General features: G+C 39.5%; 1 protein-coding gene across 4 annotated transcripts in view; it reads left to right on the forward strand.

Annotated features, from left to right (window-relative positions):
* Nucleotides 1–15,508, forward strand: part of arhgef25a (Rho guanine nucleotide exchange factor (GEF) 25a) — a 51,438-nt gene that overhangs the window by 5,416 nt on the left and 30,514 nt on the right. For 2 of the 4 annotated variants that reach the window (XM_011477084.4, XM_078950626.1), the window contains exon 1: nt 6,844–7,320. The exons of the other annotated variants lie outside the window; for them this stretch is intronic. In XM_011477084.4, coding sequence (XP_011475386.2) covers nt 7,215–7,320 — 106 coding nt within the window. In that variant the 5' untranslated portion in view covers nt 6,844–7,214. Of the gene's footprint in view, nt 1–6,843; nt 7,321–15,508 lie in introns of those variants that run through there. 4 annotated transcript variants of the gene reach the window in all.

The raw sequence follows: 15,508 nt of genomic DNA on the forward strand, positions 1-15,508 counted from the left end.
GCACAAAGTTAGATTAAAAAGAAAATTTAAGAAATTTAAGAGATAACAACCTACCTCTTTTTATTATGCAGACTTAAGTTGTACACAACTTTAGCATGTGGTAAAGTTTAAGATCTTGTTACAGTGTTGCTTAAACTGTTTAATGTTTGTAACGCATGAAATGTTAAAGTTTAAAACAATATTTAAACCCTGAAGACAGTCAGCAGTTATCCCAAAGAGTTATGCAAGAGCCGGCTACGGCTCCTGGTTTGGTCTAAAAGGGAAATGAAGGGGGGTGCTGTGGGTCAAAAAGAGGAAATACAAAAAAAATCCTTAAAGTTTGTTTTAATTAAAAAGTGGTGGTTTTATATTAGAAAAACATGTTATCATAAAAGTGCATGTTTATGCACTTTTAAATTCCCACACCAATCATCTTTTGATCAATTTTTAAAGCGTTCCTAGTTAGTTAGGATTACGCAGTTTTTAGCCCAAAAAAAAAACCTGTTTTCTAGAACATAGTTTCTGCAGAGTGGCAGAATTGTTTTGGAAATTCCCCTCTGAGTTGTGGGCGGTACTGTTGGTGCAGAGTAAGTCCGTCACCATTTCCCATCATCCATCTGTTGACACTCTCTCCCACTAGCTTTCAGCCCCAACCTAACCGATGCAACAAAAATGGTGAGCAATATTGGAGCAATCTAGCCATGTCGTTTTGAGCCAGATGACTGCTTGTATGAGGAAAATGAAGACGAACATGGATCCATTTGTCTGCAAGTGGATGCATTGGAATGGAGCAGAGCAGGAAGCTTGCCATAGCTTCTACGTCACACCGTTTTTTTCCAATGGAATAATTTTGTTTGGGCCTGATTCACAATGATTTGAATAAAGAAATACTCAGAAATGTAATTTTAGGCTTAACTTCCCATAAATATGTCCTTCATCATGAGAAAAATTCTCAGGGAGCTTGTGGCTAGTAGCTTCTACATCACAAAGACAAGCTTTTTTACAACAGAATTGTTTCATCTGCTCCTGGTTCACCACAATTTGAATGAAGAAACACTCATGCTATGGAGGTTAGTGCATGCATTTTTTTATGTCTGCGTTTCAGTATTAAGTGGCCCACGGACCGGTACCGGTTTTACGGCCCGGGGGGTTGGGGACCACTGGTTAAGACTATCAAACCAAAAGTGGAGCTGTCTGCAAAGCTGAGTTGAACTGAAAAGTCGATCCATGACTTTTTCTCTTTGCTGGGACCTGATCCAAAAAAAGAAAAAGAAAAAACTCCACCATATGATGGCTTGTTCAAAATGTCAGAATGGCACTTGGGCTTTTTGGCGCTCAGCTTAGGGTAAAAGGGAAGGGAGAAATAAGCAGAGAGGGAGAGGAACTATGAAGGAAAAGAAGGCAAAAGAGACAGGGAGGTAAGAAAATGAAATGTAAGGGAGGATATTTTGGCAGGATTTCAGCTGGCTGTTGGGGTGAGGAAAGGCTAATGTCAATGGGGGGTTGGGGAACACAATGTGAATAAGGAAGGCTTATGTTTTACTGCACCTTTTTTAGCTCACAAGCTCTTTTCTTGCTTACGATTGCATACATAAGAGAGAAGTTAATCTCAACTGCTTGTATGGCATTTCTATGTGTTTTAAGTCAAAAGAAGTTAAGAAAATAATATTTATCTTTATAAAAAGGCTAAAAATGATCCTAAAAATCTCATGGACCTCATATCCAGTTATTTATTAACGGTAATCTCCACATAAGCCTGTCCATTTTTAATGTACATGTGTAGATTTCTTCAGTCATACTGATCTGCACAAGCCTACGTCTGCAGATGAATCATCTTCGGTGTGCGTGTGTGTTTGTGTGTGTGTGTGGGAGAGGGAAGGAATGAAGGACTGAAGGAGGGAGATAAAAGAAGAGAGACGAATGTGTGTTAATGCAAGCCTCACCTCACATCCCCCACTCTACACTGCAAGCCAGAGAAGGAACATTTTTGCCATTTTTCTCCTAACATTCATAGCTCTGCACGTCTGCAGGGCTAATTTCTCTGTTCATTTATCGAACAGCTTCATTCCTTATTGGAACAGTGATTCAGGGTGAGTTTCAGGGATGCTGCAAAAAGGCAGCTAGTCATGAAAACCCTATAGTCAATATTAAGACTTGATGGTGTAAAAAAATGATTTAAATAGTTGAAATTAATAAAAATATATATGAGTAATAAACAGGAGTGACAAAAGATATCACTCCTGCCCAGAGGTGTGCTGTAGGACCACCATATTTATCCAGTTAGACTGTAAAATGATTATAGTGAGATGCTTAAAATGATAGAACTGACATAAACATGTTTTTCTGCAGATTCAGTTTCATTAAATGTGAGGATCACTGTGTACGTTTGAGTTTTCTTTGAAATGCCCCATATGAAATAAAGAACAAAGCTATTGTCATTTTTTTAAAGGCCAACTCCAATGAAAATTGTGTTTTTGGTGTTTGAATGAGAAAGGGTGTCCAAACTTTTGGTCTGTACTGTATATGAACACAATTAGATTCAAACTAAATTTCTGAGTATTTCTTTATTCAAATTGTTTTGAATCTGGGGCCGACAAAAATATACTGTTGGGAAAAGTCTGTAGCAGTGACATAGAAGCTACAGTCGGCGGGCTACAAGCTCCCTGCTCTGCTCCATTCTGATATATCTACCACCTTCTCATTCAAATGAATGAGAAAGTGTGTCCAAACTTTTGGTCTGTACTGTAGATCCATGTACATCTGCAGAAACTATGTCCTAGAAAACGACACAGGTTTTTTGATAACAGTATAATCAAAATGAAAAAACCACTGGGTACGCTACAATATATCAAAAGATGATCAGAGAGGGACATTATTGTTTCTTTCACTACTTTGGCTAAAATATTATATAATTAAAGAGTGAGAAAAGTTGGAGAATGGTTTGTTTACTGTTACAAACTTGTTGTGTTGTATTTTCTCTCTAAAAGCTTCATTCTATTATAGTGCTGCATTTCTCATGAGCTGATACACACATACACAGTTAAAAACAAGCAAATGTGCATATATTTTAGGAGAAAACTCCTAAACCTCATTGTCTTAAGAAGAATACATGAAAAGTGTCTCCCACATTCTTCTCTTCATGAATTTTGAATTCAGCTCAAGGCTTAGGCTTGTTTCTTAGTGACAGCAAAGGCAGTATTCACTAAATCTATAATGCTCTGCACTGTGAGGTTTGCCTTAGTGTTTTTGTTTTTCCTTGTTTGCCTTAAAACACTTTGCTCTCGTCATTTCTGCCGTTTCCAACTCTCTTTGCATCATTTGGCAGCCATGTCGTTCTCAGACAAAATGGAGACAACAGTGCTGTTCAATATTCCTGCGGTGGTTTGTCCCTTCAATTACATCTACTTAAAGCATCCATTATGAGCAAAGAAAGGAAGGCTGAAGTTAAAAGGAAAGACAAGAGGAGGATGCTTTTTGCTATGAGGAAGCGTTTTAAATGTGTTGAAACAACTAAAGTTCAGCAGCGAAGCTTTTCCTGAGCAGGACTTGTAAAACCTGGAGGGAATTTGCTTTTTTTGTTTGTTTGTAAAAGAATTAAAGCCCAGAGTCAGCATGCACTGCAAGTGTGCTTCTGCCTCTGCTCTGATTGTGACGCTATTTGGATAGGCAGGCAGGCTCCTGCGCTTGTAATGTGCCCTGAAGATGACAGAGACACCCTGACACAAAACTGCCACCACCCTGTCCCTGTGGAGAGATGAATGCTGCATGGACAATCCTGTCAACCACAGAAACTCCCCACAGCTTGCTTGTGTGTGCACAGTAATTCAGTTCCTGCAGAAAATGATCCATCTCTTGTTTCTACTGATGCCCCCAAAGAGCAACCCTAAGTGGGTGAAGTGATGTGTTTGAAGCAGCAATCAGGTAATGATTTATGAGCATCCGGATTGTAGCCTTTGAAGGGAGCACTGACTTGCTGCATACTAGAAAGTGAAAGGGATAGAGTTATGAGCTTAGAGGCTTTAGGGAGTTCTAAATTGTTGATTGCTGCTCAGAAAATAAGTGCAGAGGTTCAGTTTACCTAAAGTCACTCAGTTTTTAACTCGGCCTGATTGGATACTTTATACATAAAAAGTAAACAGACTCGTCTAAAAAAAAACAACAATAATGTAAATATTGATTGACTGCAGGGTGTTTTTGCCGTTAAAGTTTGCATGGAGATATGGTTTTCGTATGCATTCTTGATGTTATCAGTCACACTGCACCATTTTCAAATGTGGAGCAATTCAAATGAAATTCTTCACACGTATGACACCAGAAATCAAGGTCTTTTTACGATCAATCAAGCAATGTTTTCTTTAGCAATTTCATGCAGATTGTGGCTCAAAGCGCTATTCAGAGCTACACAACCACACACCACACTTCAGTAGATAATACAGACACTGGAAAATGACATCTAAAGTTAAAACCAAAAAATGGCCAAGAAAATAAAAGCAGTTTTTCACACCAAATTCGATTTCCAATTTTAAATGATTTTTTTTCTTCCTTCCTTTACTTTCTCTACCAAGAATTACAGAATATATTTAACAAAAACTATTTTATTTTAACATCTCTTCTGGTAGTTGGTGTATTTTATGTTGCTTCTAACGGCACAACAAAAGTCCATTCAAAATTAATAATTAATGAACCAAAAAAATCTTTTAATGGACATAACTCCTATTTCTCCGTTTTAAAATAATTGGCGTGACTACACTTCTGCTTGAAACCTTTACCTTTCTTTATGTTCCACTAAAATGACGCTTTATTTCTCAGCTACAAACCCCTGGCATAGTCCTAGCTTTCCCTGTTGAAGTTTTGTTGGAAGCACTGCAGGATGTGGGTGGATGTATTTAAAGTAAAGACAGTGTGTTTAAAACTGTCCACTTTTGCAATGTTCCATTTTAGTGTCTTAAAAAAATGGTCAATTCTGCTTTTATGCTCCCCCTCACCACACGTTTTAAAGCTAAATCCTATTTGCTGCCTTGTTCATTATACTGATCTCAGAGTATGGGGGTGACTATAGTTTTGTAAAAGAAACAATACTTTTGTCAAGGAGGCCTATCATCTCTCACAAAGAAGTATATTGACAGATTTGCACTTCTTCAGCTTCTTGCAAACTTCTTGGTTAGACAGTAGTGGTGATGCACATGAACTCTATCTTGGTTTGCTTAAAAGTTAAGGGGTTAACGTGAAAGCTAATTGTATAAAAATATTTGTGGTCAGTTTCCAATTTAGAATCAAAACACTGTTAGTCGATCTACCTTCAGAACTACATTACTGCTTTTGTACAATTACAGGTGTGAAGCCCGTTCAGACAACTGGGTTGTGAGATTGGGCTACTGACATTGGACTAATTAAATTGAATGAAATAGTGTACAAATTATAAAAATCAGAAACTGAAGCCTAAATCGTTAATTAAAGAATTTGTTGACATGTTGAAGTTTCACTTTAAAGTCCCGCTCCAATCAACTTTTCATTTATTTTAAAAGTTGTCCCAGTGGTCTTTTATTTATAATTATGCCATTTTTAGTTAAAATAAAAAATCCTGTGTTGCTTTCTAGGACATAGTTTCTGCAGAGCGGCAGGAGTTCATTAAAATTTCACCTCTGAATTTTGGGTGGGACTGTTGATGCGGATAAGCCTGTCTCCATTTCCCATCATCTCTTTGCTTACGCTCTATCCCACTGACTTACAGCCCCTCACACCAGCAACCTAATATTAGTGGTGCAACAAAAATGGCTAGCACTATTTGAGCTATCCAGCTGTGCAGTTTTGAGAGAGATGCCACCACGGACGAGGAAAATGAAGACGCACATGGATCTATTAGTCTACAAGCGGATGCATTGGAATGGAGCAGAGCAGGAAGCTTGCCATAGCTTCTACGTCACACCGTTTTTTTCCAATGGAATAATTTTGTTTGCGCTTGATTCACAATGATTTGAATAAAGAAATACTCAGAAATGTAATTTTAGGCTTAACTTCCCATACATATGTCCTTCATCATGAGAAAAATTCTAAAAGAAATTGTTGAAAACACCAAAAACACAATTTTCACTGGAGTGGGTCTTTAAATTCAAGTTTAAACTTTTGTTTACAGGCATTAACCCCTACTTTATTGCTCTTTTTTGGTTCGACTGCCCCACTGTGTGCTGCAGTGAATCATGAGACTGCTTGGCTACTGTTGCATACAGCAATGAACACACACACACACACCCACACACACAACCACGCCAGCAGCATCAACATTGTGAAATATGAGACAGCCTCTTTGCTCCATGGAAACACAAGGGAAACTTATTGGGCCAGTCCCAGACAGGAAAGCTCACAGTGATCCACGAATCCATGAGACAGACTTTTTAAACTGTTTAAAAACACATTCAGACAGTGCAACACTTAACCAGGAAATGCATGACACATTCAGCATAACTTGGGTTGTGCTCTGCAAATAGCATCACTACAGAATGGAGTGTGCTGCTATTTCTAGGGTTGTGGAAGCACGTTCTTTTTTATTTTCATTTTCTGGTGAAAGATTTGGATGTCTAAGAGCCACTGCGAGCTTTACCTATGCCATGACGAGACTCAACCATGTAGAAAAGAGGATAACAGACTAAATGGGGAGGGGGGTGAGCTGACGGGAGTAAAGGGGGGAGCAGAAAAAAACAGCTGAGAGGAGCAAAGGCAGAGAAGCAGAGGACAAGAAGAGAAAAAAAAACAGGGGAGTGGGAACCTTATCCTGGAATAGCCAGGAACCAGAGCTGCAGACTCCACCCTTCTCACCCTCCCCTTACTCTCTCGTTCTATCTCTCCCTTGCTATCTCTTTCTCCAAAGCAGTCTCCCAGTCTGTCATTTGACCAGGCGGTTCATGGAGGCGAGAGCTCAGCAGCAAAGAGAAAGCAGAGGCAAAAAAAAGAGACACCACGTCTTGTGCATGCTTAGTTTGACAAAAAACCGTCTGGAATCAATCTTGGGCTGTTGAAAGGTGTGGACTTTTCCTTGGGTGCTGCTTTTCTGGACTTCTGTGTCTTAAATGTGGGCTTCAACGCTGTTTGCAGTCAACTGAGGAGGAGGAGAATCAGCTGACTGCTTTTTTTTGAGGGGGGGGGGGTTACAATTTTGACTTGTAAGCCTCCAGAGGAGAGGTGCGGGGGAGGAAGAAACAGTGCTGGACCATGCCCCCGTCTGCTCGTGGTTCATCATCATGAAAGGGGGCCACCATCACCATCGCCACCACCGAGGCTGTGGCTGCCAGCACTTGTTCCGTAAAGTCCTGGTCAAGTGTGGCTGCTGTTATGCCAGAGTCAGAGGTCAGTGCCACTCATTCACCCAGAAAAAAAAAAATTGTATCTGTCTATAAGCATTCTTTTATATTTTGTTTGGATTGGATCAAACTGAGAACAGGAGTACCTCCAGTAACTCATCTCTTGCTTTTTCATAGTCTTTTTCTGTGAAAACATGACAGTCATTGAAATATGGAGCTAAAGCTGGATCTTTAGTCCAGCTGAGATGAGTGTGACACACAAAAAGACAGGTGAGACACAGTTGGCGAACATATCTTGCATTCTACACCTGTCCCTTAAAGCCAGAAAGGGTGTGGAAAGTGACCCTTTCTGTCATGATGAGCGTGTGTCATTAGTGTATGTGCAGCACGTGGACGGACAAGACACATGTGGTGGTGGTGGTGGTGGTGTGTGTGTGGGGGATAAAGCACTTTACCCAAAACTGTGGGAGTGGAACGATACGACAGTAATCCCCAAACCCCACACAGGCACCACATCACCTGTTTGTTGTGATGAAGCGCAGCATAAATACCAACGGTTCATTAGAAGGCTGTGGTTCAGGAAAATTGGAGTGGTTTGTGTGTTTCACCAACTTGTGAGGTGAGCACTTGCAGTTATGGACAGAGTGTTTAGAGTTTATACTAAACTCAGGACTTGCTGAAACAGTGGGTTGAGAACTGGAAAAGTGAGAATTTGTAAATCCTTTGCTGGCAATATGAACCTTTTCTTGGAGTTACTTTGTTCCTGTCGCTGTCTTGAAAACTTCTCGCATAACTTGTGCCTCCGGGGAACAAAAGCCAAGACAAAAACAAAGCATTTAATAAGTCTGCCAGAGTTTATGTGGGGGTGCCACGCTGTGTTTCTGTTCCCTTTTTACAAGCCTACATCAAAGGCGTGTACAGTAGAGTGGAGCTAAACTTTGAGACTTTGTGCTTAAGAGGGGGGGCTTTTTTTTTTTATTAATGGTCAGCGTCGGTGGATGCTTACCTCAGATTCCATAAGTTATGTAAGGCAGCCCGCCACTTCACTCTTTGCGGTGTTATGTAGATCTTCACATGACAATGCTATATGTCAGAGATTGGAATTAAATATTTGTAATAGAAGAATTCTCAATAAACTGCCAGAGTATCTTTTCAGTCCAGAGAAAGCGTTTTGATTGTCCAACATGACAAAATGAGGTCTTCCATATTTTAAAGAAAATACTCATTATATAGAAAATACTCACTAATGAAAATTACTTCATTAGTTTGAACAAGATGAAGATCAGTCGGCGATGCGTTCATGGGAAGCCATATGAAAAACAGAAGCTATAACAGTATTTCTGTAGTATTTTTACTGGTCTTGGTTGTTAGCTTTGACACCTTTGTAGTGTTTGTTACAGAAGCATCCACTTGCTCAAACGCGTCTTTTCTGTTATCTCCGTCCCCCCAACTTTGGCTGGACGAAGCTCGTCTGCTGGACTTTAAATGTGTAGTTGTAGAGTTAGATAAGTTAATTCTTCTCTATGAGTTCTGGTAAATCGCCTGTCTGTCCTGGGGGAGGATCCCTCCTTCATGTGGGCACCCCTGAGGTTTCTTCGTTTTTTTTGGTGTTCACATTGGACAAGCAGGCAGGGCCCTCTTCTTTTTCAACTGTTTGCTAGCACATGTCCGCCACCTACAGTTGGAGGAGGCTTGGTGCGAATTGAAAAACGGAAACAGTTTGGTTCATTGCTAGCATCCTTGCAATGGTGGATGTAGATTACCATCATGTCAGGAGAGTCGCCTTGGTTTATCTTTCTTTAAAGAACAAACACAAATGTCATCAGGCTCATGGCAATGCTCATGGCACGTTTAATGGCCACAGGTTTTGTATGTAGTGCCCAAAAACAATCGTAAAAAGTGGCGTCACAAAGCATATACGCGAGAGTTTTAAATGCAGAAGCCTTATTCTCATTTACATTGACTTTTCATTGAAAGTGGTCACTTGAACGTGTGTTGCAAAGAGTGATGTGAATGTAGCTTCATATATAGACTATATTGTCACATCATATGAGAGATAATAAGAGCAATATCACTGATATTTACATAACAGCTGAAAAGACTTAATATTCAACAGACATCACTAATACTGTTTGAGCATTGTGCCAAAAACAAAAATTATATTATATGATTAAATCCTTTAATTTGACTGAGTTAAGTTATCTCATCTCCAATCTTCTCCCCAATGTCTCCAGATGACAGAATATTATCTGATCATCAGATTTAAACCATTAATCTACAAATAGACGAGTGATATTCCTGCTCTTGATAATATCTATTTTTTTCCAAACAGCACAAAGACAAGACATATTTTAAACCTTGACTTGACCTGTGGGCGACAAAAAGCTCTTGCTCTGGATTTTAAAAATGTCTCACTGCTTGTCTCACCCTTCTTGAAGTTTTCGTCTAATAAAGTTGACCTTTCAACTCTGTTTACTGCATCTCCGTGTTGGGAATGTGCACTGTGCAGTGTGACTCATTCAACTTTCAGAAACAGAGCTGACTATTTTCTGTACTTTTTGTTTGTTTGTAAATGTGTCACTGAAGTTACACAGATTTATTTTGCTGAAACAATGCAAAGATGGTTAAAAATGCTAAAGAGCACAGACTCAAGGTCTTCAGTTCCTTCAAATGATCTGAAGGTTGATTGGAGCCCGATTCTGGCAAATCCAATCTACAAAACTAAAAACCTCTCCCAACACATTTAGAGAAATGTTTTAAACTGACATTTTTCTGAATAGAAAAGTTCTGAGGCCATTTCTGTCATTGTTTTATTGCTTAACTGCACTGGACCACTGTCTCTGATGAAATACCATCATTCATTTATTCTGAAAAACAGGGCACTCAGTAGACAAGAAGAAATCAGTGCTGCATGATTTATTTCCTGCCTAAGCATCAAGCCTTTTACTTGCAGGCTTGATGATGACACACACCAAACCATGATGTCACCCTTAAAGTGTGCATGCCCTCCACATGCTCACCTAAATCAACACGCCTTGAAACCTGAGTGTTTTCAACTGGACGATACTCAGATTGCATGACCTAAATATGGGCACAAAACTGTCTTTTCTACATTTCTATAGTCTATCTTCCCACACCTTTTCACATTTTTACTAAATGTTTTTATTTTATTAATTATAATGGATGTTTGGATAATCATGCCAGCAATGATTTGTGAAGTATAGGATAGTGCAGAGGAATTAGGTGATATTAAACGCTTAAAGAGATAGACGAGATTATTGACCAAGCCAGAAGTACGGTAGCTATTGTGACAGAAGGGGGAAGAAAGATAGGTGAAGTGAACGAAAAACGAGCGACAATGGTCAATCATTTCATCATGCTCTGCAGAGCACATCAGAAGATTAAAGGCCTGTTCACACCGGGATGAATTTCGCCCGCGATTTTCGCCGATGTTTAACGCCTCGTGACTAAACAAAGGGCACCAACGTGAGTGTGCACACCGACGCGAAAAAACGCCACGCGTCAAAGCGTCACTTTTTAAAAAACGCCTCGGGTTCGTTTTTTTTTTTTTGACGCGCCGCATCGAAATCTATTCGACCAATGAGAATGTCGCTTTTGCACACGTGTCTGGAGCTTCTGAAGTTACAGTAAAACACAACTTGGGGGCGCTCAAACACAAAACTGCCTTTCTGAGCACACATACCAGTGAAGAAGATAGACGCCAAGTAGCGTCTACACTGCCGCGAAGAAATAATGACGGACATTCTAAAATATCCCCGAACCAAGCACCAGTTGGAGCAACTGGTGCTTGAAATATTCACGTTTTCTTTGTATGATTCTGACAAGCGCGTAAATACTTGCTCTCTTCTTTTGAGTGAAAAGCGACTTTAAGAAGCGTAAAGTTGCGCGGCGCCACCTTGTGTACAGGAGTATTTCTGTTTTACATTAAGTGCCATCTAATGTCAGGGAATGAAATTGCATGTTCACTCAGCTCATCGTCAGCGAAAATCGCCTGGATGTGAACACAAAAAACGTGGCGAAAAACGTGGCGAAAAACTCTGGCGAATATTCGTCCAGGTGTGTAGGGGCCTTTACTGCCCATGGGCCATGACTGGGGCCTGTTTCCTAGCAAGTGTTGGCAAACCATTTTCTAAGTTGTGGTGGGCTTTAACATTATAGCAACAGGTCAAGTTTAAAGGCTTCACACATTTAGCTATGACAAAGGAAATGTTAAAAATGTCTCACTGCTTGTCTCACCCTTCTTGAAGTTTTCGTCTAATAAAGTTGACCTTTCAACTCTGTTTACTGCATCTCTCTGTTGGGAATGTGCACTGTGCAGTGTGACTCAACTTTCAGAAATAGAGCAGACTGTTTTCGGTACTTCTTTTTTGTCAAGTGTTGACAAACCATTTTCTAAGTTGTGATGGGCTTAAACATACAGCAACAGGTCAAGTTTAAAGGCTTCACACATTTAGCTTTGAAAAAAGGAGATAGAAAAATCCTGGGAAGGATATGAGAAAAGGAAAGTATGTTCAAAACACTATGCATAAACTCGTTCAATTTATTTTAAAAATCCTAACAGACTTGAATGTGTTAATGCGTAGTTATGGTAGGCATGGTACATTTTATGAGCTGATTAACCTGAGATTTTTGCAACTTTGCTTGAGAACTAAAATATGTCAATATGAACCTACATAATTAAAGTGTCACACTGTTTTTTTCCCTATGCTTTTACATGTCAAATATTTGCCTATTTTCTTTAACGTTGTCTTTTTTTACAGTATTTTATTGATTTTGGTCATAAAAATTTTAAGCCAAGTTATTTCCTTTTTTATTAGTTGGCTATATTTTATTAATCTGCATTCAATAAAAGCTGGTATATTTTATGCTACAACTTAAACTGGGTGGAAATGACCTGCATCATAATGACTAAAAGAAAACAAGTAGCAATTAGATTTATTTAAATTTAGCAAAACTAGATTGAACTAAGCTTTTATAATGACCTTTAGTAAATCATTTTTTTGGCTGATTTTTACTGAATTGTACTGAAACAAACTGAACAAATAAAATTAAAATAAAGTAAATAATTGTTAGAAAAGTTTTACTTAGTTTTATTCATGTGTCTTTATTGTTTATTTTTAATATTTTAAATGATTTGCCAGATTATCTATAATTGTCCTTTTCTGTATTTCAGTGGGCTGTACAGATGCCTGTAGCTACAGAGATGCTTGTACTCTCACTTCTAGCACATCCTGTTACAACAGCATGACAGGTTACAAAAATAGGAAGGTGCACAAATAGCCAGAATGACAACTAAGCACACGCGGTATCAACAATTGCAATGTCAATTTTCTGCACGATCTATTTACACTCCTACACTGCAGCTATTTATCCTCACACTAATTTAGTACAATTACTTTAATATTCTTGGAATGCATATGGGAACTATGTGAATGGTGTAAATATTCAATATGTCAAATGAATGGAGAGCTTTTACTTTAAAGACCCGCACTGATGAAAATTGTGTTTTGGTGTCTTTAACATGTTTTGATGGCATTTTTGTCATGATGGACATGATGATGATGTAAAGTTGCATTTCTGAGTATTTCTTCATTCAAATCTTCGCTAATCATGAGCAGACGAAAAAATGCAATTGGAAAAAGCTTTTAGCTCTGACATAGAGGCTACAACGGCAAGCCACAAACTCCCTGCTCCACTCTATTTCGATACATCCACTTGGAGACAAATAAATCCATGTCCATCTTCATTTTCCTCCTCTGAGCTGGCATCTGGCTCAAACGGCTGGTTAGCTCTAATATTGCTCACCCTTTTTGTTGCTCTGGTAATGTTAGCTTGGGGGTGTAAGGGGAGAGAGTGTAAACAGATGGGAAACAGGTAGGGGCTTATTTCGTGCCAACGGTTCTGCCCACAACTCTGAGACAACTCTCTAAAGAGCTACAGCCGCTCTGCAGAAAGTACGTCCTAGAAAACGACTTAGTTGTTTGCAATTTGGCTAAATACGGCAAAATCATAATTATAGGACCACTGGGAACACTTGAAAGAAAATCGTTGGAAAAATGATCAGAGTGAGAGTTTAAATCACAACTTTTTTTAAATCTATATTGAAAAGCACCATGCATTAATTTTTGTATGCCATTACAGACCAACATTTTTTCTTAAAAGATAAATATAAAACTTAGAATCGAGTTCACTGTCCCTCAATTCTGTTTTGGTCTGTTTTCCCCTCGTAGCCTCTACAGTCTTGCACCCTTTTGTTGTCAAGAGGAGAGAGATAGGAGAAGGCATTTGGAGGATCTTCAGCAAGAGACGTACCAATGTTTTAGAAAATGTCGTGTTTTTAAGAAATTTGCTTAACTGATCAAATTTGGGAAACGCAATTAGAACTAATAACACAGCATCATGAAAAACTTTTTCATGAAACATATTGTCTTTTTTTGTCTACATCTGTACAGTATTTGTGTGCAATTCATGTGTGTGAGTATTTGTGTGAAATGGGGGGTTGTGTTGACTCATACATGCTGTGAGTAAGGACAAAGATCCCCCACAGCCCTGACATACTCACATATCTACATGGCTGAACAGTAAAAGGCAAGGGGGGAAACCAAATGCTGCATGGGAAACTGACCTCTCCAACTCCTAAAAAAACAATCAAACTGAAAATTGTTTGCTTGTTTATTTCATACCTTTAGGCGTATAAGGCCAAAGCATACATTTATTTTTTGATTGCTGCAACCCATTGTGGAGAACATGACTGATTAGTTTGTAGTAAAAGAGAATTTTCCGTTCAGTCATAGAGAACATTATGTGCTACAGACAATGTTCTGCTACAAAAGTCATCTAAAAGGATCTCTTTTGGAGGTTTGCATTGACTGTGATCTCCATGATGCATGAATATGAATCATGACAAGAAGTCAAACTTATTGTGAGAAAACTGATCACTACTGGAGCAAACTGCTATGACAGAAGGGGTGTTTCTTTTTATGTATTAGCGGGAGAACTTCCTCTGTCCTCAGCTTATAAGGCAGACTTTAGACATTATGGAAAAAACAACAAAAATAGCTGAAACTGGAGGTATGCTGATCTGCTGTAGCCCAGCCATGTGTTGAACGGTCTGGGATATTTTTAAACTTTGCACTCCAGCCCACCCTCCATCTCTTCATCTTCTTGTGCCTTCCCACCCAAACTTGTACTGTTTCTGGACTTGGGGACCTCAGTTTCCATATTGTTTCTCGTTGACACACGCAAAGGAAAAAAAAGAAGAAAAAGCTATAGAGGGGAGGAGGACGACAGAGTTGAGTCGGGTCAGCCCACCATTCCTGGTCCCCCAGATGGATGGAGAAAACGGAGTTTGAGGCTGAATGTTGCATGATCTGCTGGGTTGGAATGTGAACACCAAATGGAGCATTAAGATCTCTCCTGCGGCATTCTCATTTTCTCTCCTTCTCTTCCTCCCTGCTTTTCCTCTCCTCCGGCTCCCTCTTTCTTAGTCTGTCTAGCACACAGCCAGTCATTAATCATGTTTTTTTCTCACATTTTACAATTTCCATCATCTTCGTAGATTGTTCTTTCCTGTTTGCTCCGCTGAAGAGTGCGACCCTTACATATTTCCAGAGCTCCAATCCACGTCGCCTTTAACATCTCCCACACTTTTCCCCCCTTTCTTCTCGTCTTCCTCAGATGTCTGTTTGTAAACGTGCAGAGGAGAAGAATGAGGGAACAAATTATGAAACACAGGAGTGCATTCCATACCTTCTTTAGAAAGAATTCTCCACCAGCGCAGAGGGGGAGCGGAGCCACTTCCCCTTTCATTATACCCCCACTTTGAGCCCATATGGCTCTCTTTATGAACGCTCTCCTCAGAGATGACCATGCATTTGTTTGTTCTCACTGTAGTAGACAACAGTGTACTCTCCAAGTTCTAAAAATGAAGTGACTGAAAGCAGTTTCATAAATCTCACGGCACTGCGATTCTGTCTGACTTTCAAGCCAGTAACTGCAGGGAATCCACTGATTTCAGCTCTGATGGTTTAGGAGGATCATCAGGCTGCTGGTGAAGAGAAAAAGACTGATTTGGGACGTTCTCCTCTAAGGTTTCTCTCCAGAGCTTACTTGATTGAGGCCTCACTGAGTAACTTTCCAAAACATTGCTCAAAGCAAAGCAAACAATGGAAAGTGACAACACTGAGAGTGGTTTGTTGTTCCTTAAGCAGCAT

The sequence above is a fragment of the Oryzias latipes genome, chromosome 7 (assembly GCF_053564925.1).
Source record: "Oryzias latipes strain Hd-rR chromosome 7, Olatipes_Hd-rR_3.1".
Lineage (NCBI taxonomy): Eukaryota > Metazoa > Chordata > Actinopteri > Beloniformes > Adrianichthyidae > Oryzias > Oryzias latipes.